We start from the raw sequence: 12,589 nt of genomic DNA on the forward strand, positions 1-12,589 counted from the left end.
GCCTGGAACAAAGTGACCCCAGATATAATTTGAATCCATCCCATAAAAACAAAGGGCACTGGTAAATGTAATTATGTAATTATAAAAGACAGTATAAATGCATATTTCTTCCTTCTCTTATTCAAAGAGCAACTGTATAAAATATCATGTAACAGCACTTTAGAGCCAGAACATATACAAACGTGACATATTTGACAATGACAACACAAGGAGGTAAATAAGAACAAAGAAGTAGTGAAGTAAGAAATGACACGAGATGGTAACTCAAATTTACAAGACAAAATGAATATAACCAGAAATGGTAAATTAAAAGCTTACTAGAAGACCATAAATATAATTTGTTCTCCTTTCTTTGCTTCTTTAATATACATACAAGTATATAAAATAAAAATTTTACAAGTATTGTTGGGCTTACAGCATGTATACATGTAATATGTATAACAATAATAGCACAAAAAGGGAGAAGAGAGTTCACAGCTATTTAGTAGTAACTAAATAACTCACTGTAATATATTATAAATCTGAAATAGATTCTGATAAATTAACAAGTATATTATGTGCCCTTTAGCAACCACTGAGAAAATAAACTCAAAAAAGTGAAAAAATCATTAAAGAAATTGAAATATTATACTAGAAAATATTCACTTAACTAAAAAAAAAGCAATAGAAGAGGAATAGACAAACAACAACAAAAAGACACAAGACATGTAGGGAAAAAAAGTAAAATGGCAGACACAAATCCAACTATATCAACAATAACGTTAAATGCAAATGGGTTAAATAATCCAATTAAAAGGCAGAGAGACTGTCAGACTGGATTTCAAAAACACAAAAACAAGATCCAGCTGTCTACAAGAGACACATTTTAGATTCAAAAATATAAATCAGTTGAAAGTGAAAAGATGAAAAAGGATACATCATACAAACAGCAACTATAAGAAAGCTGGAGTAGCTATATTAATATCTGACAAGGTATATATTAAAATTAAAAAATGTTACTAGAGATAAAGAAGGACAAGTGTCCCAAAATGAATGTAGAAAAAAACTGACAGAATTGAAGGAAGAGATCATTCAACAACAGTCAGAGAATCCAATAAGCTGCTTTCATAATAGACAGAAATAGGCAGATCAACAAGGAAATAGAAGACTTGAACAATACAACAGGCCAATACTATAGACCTAACAGCCATCTACAGAACACATCATCCAACAACAGTACAATATACTCTTAAGTACACATGGAATATTCTGCAGGATAAACCATATGCTAAGCCAGAAAGCAAACCTCAGTAAATTTAAGACTGAGATCATATAAAGTATGTTTTCTGACAACAACAGAAAAAAAATGTAAGTCAACAACAAATTTGGGAATTCATAAATATGTGGAAATCAAACAATGCACTCCCAAGTAACTATTGCATCACAAAGAAATTAAAAGGCAAAGTATTTTCTAAGACCTTGAGATGAATGAAAACAAAACATAGCATACCAAAACTTATTGGATGCAGCTAAAGCAATGCTCAGAGGAAAATTTATAACTGTTAATGCCTTTATTCAAAAAAGAATTCAAATCAATAACCTAACCTTCCACCTTAAGATACTGGAAAAGACACAAACTAAATACAAAGCAAGCAGAAGTTAGAAAATAATAAGATTAGAGCAGAGACTGATGACATAGAGAATAGAAACACAATAGAGAAAACCCCAAAATCCACTTTGGTTCCTCGAAAATGTCAATAAAATTGATAAGCCTTTAGCTAAACTGACAAACAAAAAAAGAGTAAACTCAAATGATCTGAATTGCAAACCTTCTGACAACAGTATTACTTTACACACCATCAGGTACATTAGTTACCATGAATCAGAGGCACTTACATGTGTATAGGCTACAGGAAAAATCATTTCAGTTTGTTGCCTTATTAAATTGTTTCATAAACAAAACACACCCTAAATTAAATTTCAAGATCTATGGCATTTGTCATTAATTCTCCCCTACTTTTTCTTTGGGAGATTCCTTCCCCAGTTACAGGGTCCATCACATAGGTTTTACTTTTCTTTCCTATCACACCATCAAAACAGATTTGAGATTAGTTGTTGTACTTTTGTTTACTGACAAACTACATTTCAAATTCATTCCTACAAAAGCATATTATAAACAGTATTCATATTCTGAATCTGAGGTCACTGTGGAATTAAAGGATTTTCCATAAAACAATATTAAGCCTCCAAACAATCTCACCAATGGACACCATGATCTGAACCAAGTAGGTCATTTCAGTCTTTTACTCAGAAAACATACAGTAAATAAATTCAAATTGCTTCAATACACAGACACACACACACACACACACACACACACACCTGTGAAGGGTGAAATCCAAACTAGACGTTATCCTGAAATTCATTTAATTACTATTTGTTATTATATTTGTTTATTTTGTGTATTTCAGGGAAAGATGAAAGGAGACTGCAAGAAGCATCAGAAGGCTAGTCCAAGAACAATCCCTGACTGTTCAGCACCAACCCGATCAGGAGTGGAGAGGCTGATACCTGTACACTGTTTTGTTTCAGAAATGCCCTACGAACGGCCTCTCATTCATGGAAGGCTTCAGATCTAGTCTTTTGATGTTAATTACAAGTAAGGCTACACCGGTGCAGCCAATGTTTGGCAAGTGAGTGGTAACAGTGCCAGATGTAAACATTTTTGTCACAGTTTTGTAACCACGCTTCGCCATTTCCTCATTGTCGGACACTAGGAACTGTGATACACAAGGGAAGTCCAGGACCTCGCTTTGCTTTCAGAGGCATTGCCTGGTGCTGCCCCCATGTGATCCAGGGCTACCAATAGATCTCAACCCTTACCAAGCCCCGAGTTTTCCTCACACTGCCATAGCCTTAGTCCTTTCTCTTGCTGCCCAAGACTAGACGATGAACCTTCTTTGCTTCCATTTCAGGGATATCTGGTGTGATTTTCATTTGTAATTAATGCTTCCATTATTACCATCTCTACTCAACACATCTAAAAACTCTGAACATATACTTATTCCACCTGTCTTCTATTTCTATAACTTAGATATTCTTCATCACAAAATCCCTCCAAACTAGTACTATGTTTTTGAAGTCATTCATTTTACAATTATAACAACAATAACATTTATTGTTTGCTTTGTGCCAGGCACTCTACTACTTTACATAAATCATCTCATTCTGTCACATCTAACTGCAACTAAGTATATGCTTACATTTGCTAGTAGCACCTAAAATAAGGATATTGTTGGTCATCTTTCAAGAAACGTCTTAACATACCAAAGAAGTGGAATCAATAGAAGAAAATATTTTTAAGTCTTACAAAGTATACAACACTAAAGTAATATATGATACCATTAAATTTATATTTCTATTTATGGAAAGTAAAGCTATTCCTGGTACATGGTGGTGACCTTCTTTTTATCCTATTTCTTATACCTTTCTCAAATTCCTAAAAACCACAGCTTTGAATAGGTCAAATAAATATAATTTGATTCATACATTCAGTTAAATCCTTTAACTATGTAGTAATACATAAAGTGAGTATTATGTTGCTGCATTAACACCAAAAAAATGTTTCCCATGGCAATCCAGCCTAACATTAATTGTGGTATGGGTGCTGAAAAAATAAAATGAGATATAATTTTACTAATCATTCACTTTGCATTTTGAAGCTCTCTGCTGTTCTTAATCAAAACTCTTAATTTATTATCAAAAATTATACTAGTTTTAAAATGAGTTAATTTTCTGTTGGAGACAGGAAATGAAGAACTACTAACACTGGGAATGTATTTTTCCTTTCTCAATATTAACACATGATATATATTCAGATTAATAACAACTCTGGAAACTAGTTTCATTCTCTCTACACATAAGCAATAAACAGTATGTGCAAATATCAATCCTAGCAGCAGTAATGTGGATATATAATATAGGGTTTCTTTGGAATATACAGCATTTCTAATATTTCATTTCAGCAAGTGTACAGGCAACCATCACAGACGTCCATCAAAGCTGGATTAGATGAAGACAATGCAGGCTTTGAGGATAAACTGAAGATGCAGCTCAAAAGTTTTCTTTTCTCATCCAAGGGCACTATAGGACCATTGTCTTCCTCCTTTAGGCAAAAAAAAAAAAAAGAATCAATTATGTTACTGATATTCTTCCACAGCAGACTGAAAGTCTTTTTACAGTACAAGACAGTAAAAACTAAAAATTTCATACGAAAATGTGGAAATTTCAAACATATCTTCATGCTCGTTTGTTATCTCTGCAATTTTTCCACAAAATTTACCATAATTTTATTTCTATGGCAGACCTATTAATGCAGAATTTCATAGAAACAAATACTTTCATCCAAAATAAATAATGCTTGAACTATTTTACAAACAAAAAATTTGTATATCATGTCAAATAATAAATAAAAATAAAGCTTTAAATTCTTGTCATTCATTTCGCATATAATAATCACAGATGGATGGTAACTCAAGAGCACACAGACCCCTTCATTCCTAATTCCCAAGTGACTTACAATTCTATTAAATAAATAAGAACTGCAGAATATATATATATGACAATAGTACTTGTTTGAGATAACAAATAACGTGCTTCTCATATAGGAAAACAACATCAGCTAAGACTTTAGTTCAATGATATTGAACTTTTCGATGTTGAACTAGCATTGCTAGCAATGGCAGTGGGAAACCTGCAGTCTTATTAGTTGCCTAAGGTAGGTAATAAATCTCTATTAAAATTTAGAATGCATATACTTTTGGACTTGGAAATCTAGGAACTTATAATAGACATATAATTATCCAGTCAGGATACACAGAGTCTATGTGTAAGGATACTCACTGCAAAAAGAAACTGGATCAATCTAAATGATCTCCTTCTGGGCAATGTCCTTTGGAAAAAAAGAACAAAATAATACAACAAAATAAATAGCCTCCTTTCCTTAATAAGATATATTACTATGCAATATTTCAGGATTATGCATATATAGTATATATGTATCTCTGGACACACCTGCACACACACAACATATATATATATACACACACACATTTCTACATATGCGTACATATATAAACAGATGCATATAAATATATAGAATGTCTGGAACAATTTATTAGAAATTATTTATAATGCTGGGTTATGTATTTCCAAACCATCTATTTTATTTCTGCTCCCACTCTACCAGGACCAAACTACATTTCAAATATGATAGTCACAATAAAATATTCTTAAATTTTTAATCTTTTTAAATTGACAGATAAAATTGTAGATATTTATCACGTCAACAAAATATTTTAAAATATATACACATTGTGAAATGGCTACATCAAGCTAATTAGCATGTATATTACCTCACATAGTTAAAAATCTACTCTTCTAGCGCTTTTCAAGAAAGTGACATGAAACTGATTATCAAACCACAAAATCACAGCAATTCAGAGTCAATGGGGCCTAAAGGTCACAACAGATGAGTTTTCTGCAAAAGGAAACAACCTGGGGTCCAGTGTTTCCCAAACTGTGTTCCATAAAAAACTACAATGAATCCATGTTAAAAAATATTGTATCAACTCTGTTAAAATATGGTTCTTTAATTCAAAGCCATCTCAGAGGTTCTAATATGCTGATGTGAATTGCAAATCTCCAAAAGGAGGATATTAGTACATCCAGGATTCTCCAGACATACATGAACAGTCACCTCTTGATTTAACACACATTTTGGAGGACCAGTGCACTGCAGAACTCATCTGGGAGAGGCTGGTCTAGAAGCATGTATCCTAAGTTTATGAAATTTCATTATAAAGAATATATCTAGCCTTCTAAATATTAAGCTACCATGGCCCAAAACACGAATAAAAGATGGGTAGGTAAATACACAGTCATTCTAATCATACGAGGCCAGGTCTCAAGCCAAAGCAGAATTTAACATTTCATATACATCCACAGTGCAACAGATGCACATACATGTTGGTGTCCTATTCATTTTTGAAGCTCTCAGAGCATGATTCAGGGGGTTCTTGGTAAATGCTGAATGAATTCTAATTTACCTACATGTAGAATCTGCTGGTGAATTTGCACACTCACTCAGCTGAAATTTCCCTCACAGGGGAAACTCAATACCCTATGCTATTGAGTTTTTCTTACTTATATATTTTTCAAAGAAATGACACCTCCCCATGCCAAGGCTCTCTGAAGATGGTCTTTATATTAGCTTTACCTTCCTCAAAAATGTACACTTGATCTTGTTTACTGCAAATATCAGATTAACTGAAAAACTGTTTCAATCAATCACAATCTGGGGTATGGATGTGGAATGAAGTAGAACCAAATCCAAATCCCAGCTCTTCTATCCAATTGCTGTAAGATTTTAAGCAATTTACTTGCCCCTTCTGAGACTCACGATAATATCTACTTCTTAGGGAATGTGTGAGACTGTAATGACAGCAGATATCATGTGCTGAGCATAGTACTATGAGTAATAATTTTGGTTGATTTTAAAACCATCTCACTAAAAATTAAACTACAACACTGTACCCCAACATAAATGTGAAGTATGGCCCATCATTTTTATGCCATGTGTTGGAGATTTACTTTTCAGTGTTTTAGAGAAAGTTTGCACAGGATAAAGTAATGCTTGGTCTCACCTGTTCTGTATTCCCACCTGACCCAAACCACTCAGAAAACGTGTGCGTACATGCATAAAGTGCAACAAAATAACAGTAGCAATTGCTAATTTTATTTGTATCAAAATTATGCATGCATATAAAGTTTTTAAATGTTTATTATGAAGCTATCAGTCACTTCTCCTATGTGTCACCAATTTCCTTCTCCTTAACTCTTTCAGTTGATTAACACTAGAGAGCTAAATGGCATGATTGTATTGCTACCTTTCAATTTTCTGTTTCAGTATAATTTTTCCTATGGAGAATGAAGATTTGACCCTCTATCCTCCTGTCAACATCATGCGCACACACACCCAACCCCATTTCTTTCCTATCTTCCCATCACCCCATCCTCCAAATATGGCTATATAGAAAAACTTCTATTGTTGTAATGATGTTAAAGTATTCAGAGGTGAACTACATGTGTTAATTTTTCTTTTCTGCACAACATTTTGTTTTCTCTGGAGTGATAAACACCTTGGGTTTTTCCACCTATGTATTCTATGTACTCATAACTAATTCAATGCACAAATACCTACCCATTACCTAACTCTCCTCTCAAGAAGTGAAGATATATCATGTATTGTATCAACTTCACCATTCCTGAAGAAAGCTCATCTAGAACCTTCTCACCTGCTCACATCTGGACTGACTGCCTGGTTTGCCTACAATCTCATTCCACTGCCATTCTGGGCATTTATTCATCCCCTTGGTTTTTCTCCTTTGCTGGCTCTCCTGTTTCCTGGATCCCACATCTTTTTTCCTTGGCTTACTCCATTTTGGTGTGGCATTATCAAGTAGCTTCCGGGAAATAAATTTGTGATGGCTTTGATATCTAAAAATGACTACTGTAACCAACACTGGGTTAAAAGTTTGACTAGGTAAGGAATTTGGTGGACTGTAATTTTCTCTCAGAATTCTGAAGGTCATGCTCATTGCCTTAGCTTCCAGCGTTGCTTTTGAGAAGTCTGGTATTCAAATTCCAGATTCCTTGATTTTGACATGTTTGTTGCTTTGGTTTTTGCCATTCTGGAATTTCTCCCTCCATGTTCTGAACTTTCACAATGATGGTGTCTTGGTGTGAGTGTGTTTTGATCTACTGTGCTGGGAATTCAGTGGATTCTTTCAATTTGTAACTTTATGCTCACGAGTTCTGGGGAAATGCTTTGGATAATTTTGTTGCCTGATCCCTCTCCTTCACTCTCTCTGTTCTCTCTCTAGCTTATTATGTGGATGATGGACCTCTTAGACTGGTCCTCTAATTTGCTTACATTACTGTATTTTTCATCTTTTTGCCTTTTGCTCTGATTTCTGAGAATTTTCAATTCTGCCTTCTGATTCTTCTGTAGAAGTTCTCATTTCTGTTTTCATGTTTTCAATTTCAGTTTCCAAAAGTTCTATTTTCTAAATATTCCTTTTCTTAATGGTATCCTGTTGTTGTTGGTTTTTTTTTTTTTCTTTTTGTGGATGCAATTTCTTTCCTTACCTCTCCAAATATATGAGTGACAATTTCTTGACAGTTTTTCTCTTCTTACAAAGTATTTATGTCTTTTAACTCACTTTATTGTCTGATTTGGGTTCTTTCATTTATAGTTCTTCTTCAAATATCTATAACTGTTCATATCTGGGACTGGCAAACAACCACTACAACAAAACCAGAGTGGAGGCTGAGGGCACAGTGGAGGCCTCTTTATTACACAATCACCACCGGATGAGCCTGTTGGTCCACTTCTGCAGAGAAGTCAACTGGGCTGGTCAGACCATCCCCAGAAGATACTTCCAGCTTCATCTGGAAAGCAGGGGCCTTTCTGCCAGTGTATGGGAGGATGACATGAGGTCTGAGGATGTTATTTACTCACTCAGTTGTGTCTCTGTCCCCTGGTATAGAGTCTCTCTCTTCATCATCTCCAGAAGACAAGTATCTCTGGTCTGCCAAGGCTTTGGAGGGGACTGAGAGATGTAAGTGCTTCTTAAATAGCTTTCAACCGATACAGATGACTTTAGCCTCCTTTTACTCCAGCTTCCAGATGATATCTGTTGCCACCAGTTCCTGGGAATTTGAGAGATTCTATCAAGCTAACGGGTTTGTTCCTCACATCTGCTAAATCTGTTACAAGACCATCTGCTTCCAGCTTCCAAAGTATTGTGGCTGTTGTCTCCTATCTTGTTTTCTGTATCCTTGTGAGTCAATGCACTTAAAAAAAAAAAAATCTTTCCTGTTATTTTAATGCAGTCTGTGGTGGAAACAAAATTAATTGCCTATCTTCAATTGATGGTCGTTATTTGAAACAGAAGTTCATTTTTATGCCTTTGTGTACTTTCTAAAGTTCGTACAATAACCACATTACTTAGTAATCAGAATACAAATTTATTTGATAAAACAACCTAAAGAAGTAATACTTTGTATATATAAAGGTAAAGCTGGCCTTCTCCCTTTGAGATTTTCTCCAAATATTCATTTATTTACATCTAAATAACAAGGAAGCTTACTCATAAAGAGAAATTTTCTATTATTTATGATCATTGTTCATAATGATGACCTCAAAGTATGCCTACATCCTAAGGAGTCTTCTAAACCATCAGCTATTTCAATAAAATTATAGCAGATGCCATCTTTCACATGACTTTTTCTTAATCTTGAATTATCTTTTACGAAGAAGCCCAAGGGAATGAATGCAAAGCAAATCACTACTGGAGAATTTCCTGAAATGCTACCAAAAATAAAAAAAATCACGTGCACACACGCACCGTACTCCTCAGAGGCTGCTGCAGGTCACAGTACTAATGTAAGTTCCAGTAATTTTGGCTCAGCTCATTGATAACTAACTAAAGTATCCCTCTTTAAGTACAGTTTTCAGTGTAAAATCTCCAAAATAGAGTCGTTTAAGAAACAGCAATATGCTAGAAATAAGAACTTTCCTCTTCAGAAGGGGCTCTTTCTCCTGTACACTAGTGGAACACTTCGTCAGGCAGTTTGCATACGCTGCTCTGACCTGGAGTTAGCTGTGTGTCTGATTTACCCCTGACACTAGGCTGTGAGCTATTTCAGGGGAAAGCTGATCTCTGGTTATTTTCACTCAGCCCCTAGAATACTGCCATACACCAAACAGAACGTTTAAAATAAATGCCCTTCCATTACAAGCAAGGGCGTATAGACACCTTCTTTTTCAACATTCTCACTCAAGACAGCATCAGGTCATGAGAAGGAAATAGAGAAAGGAGAAACAGGAAGAGGTCAGGAGTGTCAAACACTTTTGAAGATTCAAAAGAGAGAGGGAAACATGCCACTGGATTTGGAAACAGAAATCCAAGCACATCAGACATTTTTAAAAGAGTGCCAGATATCACTGTTAACTATTTAATGTTATTCTGGAGTACTAGATAATGAAATGAAATAAAATCAGAAAGAAGGAGATAAAACTTTCATCATCATTGGGTGTTATCAGTGTCTATCTGGAAAATTCAAAATAATCAGCAGAAATCTTACTGAAAACTATATAAAGGTTAATAAGCAAGCCAGGGTCAAATCTAATCCAATGTTTTCTCAATAAAAAAATTAACTAATGGAAAAATCTATCGTTAGTCAAAATCTATAATGATAATAGTAATTGCTCATATTTAATGCTAATCCTCTACAAAGCACTGTGATGTGCATTTTACCATAGCTCATGAAATCCTCACAACATCCCTGGGAAGTTATAACTCTTAGTATATCCACTTCATAGATGAGGAAACTAGGGCTGAAAGAGAATCAATAGTTTGCCCAAGTTGTGGAATAGCAAATAGAGGTGTTGTGTTCCCCATCAAGGCATACTCCAGCTGACTCCAGAGCCCAAATATGCAAGTTGGTATAAATATTGTGAGAACAGAGAATTATAAAATGTATGACAGACATAAAAAACTTTAATAAGCATAGACCCATGCATTTTTCCTTGATATAAAGATTCAATATTGTAAGGTATTAATTCTCCTTAATCACTCTATGCATATAATGCAAATTACAAATCCTAATAGGATTCCTTTTTCTCTTTTATTTTTGTCTTTTGTTTTCTTTTTCTCAACCTCTCTTTCTTTTGCTCTTTATTTCTATCCTTCTGAGAAAACGATTTTATGGTTTATCTGAAAAAATTAAACATGTAAAAATAGCCAGAAAAATCCTGCAGAAGATACTAGTAAAGAGGGTCTTGTCTGGCCATACACTGAAATATACACTAATGCCACATACATTGTGGTCAATGCACATGAATAGACAGATAAATGGAACAGAATAGGGAAATCAAGAATAGAACCAAGTATTTACAGGACATGATATAATGTAAGGAGCCATTTTTAATGAAATTGGCAAGGATGAAAAATTTAAAATATTCAACACTGATGAAGGTGAAAAGTATAGTCTGACACATAGTTACTGGGAACATAAACATAGAACTCTTGGGAAAAGCAATCTGCATATGTATTACAATAAAACTCTTTGACCAGTTATATCATTTCTAAGAATTTTTTTAAAGGAAATAAGTAAGTTAACCACAATATTATTGATTACAACTCATCAAATTTTGGCATATACTTAAAAGCAATGTATGTAAAACCATTTAAAAAATAACTTCAATGACATGAAAAGATATATCATCAAGCTGATTGAAAAATAGCATGCACAGTATAATCTCATAAGGAATATTTCATATCTACATAACCATATGAGATACATATATAAAGAGAGGTCAACGGATAATTATGATGATAAAGGTAACATTTTTGAATCCTTACACTGTGGACAAAAAAAAAAAAAACGTTAAGCACTTTAATTGCATTATCTCATTGTTATCTTCACAACCACTCTATGAGGTAAATACCATTATAGCCTTCTTTTAAGTGATGAAACAAGAGACACTTATCAGTTAAGGTTTTTAAGGTCACACAACTAATTACTGGTGGAATCACAGTGGAACTGGAGCCATCCCCACTGTGCTCCACGGCCTCCATATCCATTACAACCCACAGTGCTGGGGATGCTATCACTAAGAGGAGAGTTTGAGAGACGTTTGCTGCTGCTCCATTTTATTCTGTACTGTTTGAATATTCTACTATGAACATGTGCTATATGCAGAGACAAGGAAACAAAAAGCAAACAGAAATCAAAGGTGACCTTTGCCACAGCAATTTCAATAGGTAGAAGGAGATGTAAACTGAAGAATAAAAAGATGAGAAAGAGATGTAGGGTATATTGAAAGACTGGTTTAAAAAATGGCAAAAATGCCTTCTATAAAATACCCAATCAACAGTGCAAGCACAAATTAGCATAACCTTTGTAGAGGGTACTTCAGCAATATGTTATGAAAAAATGAAAACAGATGTGTTCTTTCTTCCCAGGAATGTAATTCCTAGGAACTTATCCACAAGAGATTAAAAGGCAAAGACAAACACAGTGCATAATGTTCTGCACTTTGCTGTTGTGCAATGTGGCATAGTGAAGAGCTCAGCGTTGGGAGTGGGGCCCACTTGGGTCTGAATTCTCTCTGTACTTTACTGGCTGTGACCTTCAGCAAGTTACTCAACACCTCTCAGCCTCAGTTTCTTTATCTCTAAAATGAAAATAAAAATACGGGCCTCACAGGATTGTTGTGAGGATTAAATAAGACAAAATACAGCATCATGTCTGAAATATAAAAAAGCATTTATTCTTTTTGTTTTCATCACTCACTAATATGTGTAACTTAGAATGAATAAATAAGCTTTGATCAAAACTCAAGGATAAATCATAGAAGTCGGTAATATTTTAAAACACTAAACTTAGCTTTTAAAGTTATTCAGAAGTAAATCTGTGTTAGGATACTTTGACACTTTCTCAATCTCAGTTAGCACTAAACTAATTAGCAAAACTGTTTTAT

The 12,589-nt window shown here is 34.3% G+C and overlaps 1 protein-coding gene across 2 annotated transcripts in view; it reads right to left on the reverse strand.

The window, feature by feature from the left end:
* Positions 1–1,535: 1,535 nt before the first annotated feature.
* The window catches only part of CA8 (carbonic anhydrase 8), a 102,380-nt gene continuing 91,326 nt past the window's right edge, over positions 1,536–12,589 (reverse strand). For both annotated transcript variants that reach the window (XM_033202536.1, XM_033202537.1), the window contains 2 exons: positions 4,882–4,930; positions 1,536–4,144 (listed from right to left, as the gene is read on the reverse strand). Coding sequence is in view for 1 of the 2 variants with exons in the window: in XM_033202537.1 (XP_033058428.1) it covers positions 4,904–4,930 (27 nt within the window). In the remaining variant the exon portion in view is untranslated. The remainder of the gene's footprint in view (positions 4,145–4,881; positions 4,931–12,589) is intronic.

Source organism: Trachypithecus francoisi, unplaced genomic scaffold (genome assembly GCF_009764315.1).
Source record: "Trachypithecus francoisi isolate TF-2019V2 unplaced genomic scaffold, Tfra_2.0 Lachesis_group7, whole genome shotgun sequence".
Taxonomy (NCBI): domain Eukaryota; kingdom Metazoa; phylum Chordata; class Mammalia; order Primates; family Cercopithecidae; genus Trachypithecus; species Trachypithecus francoisi.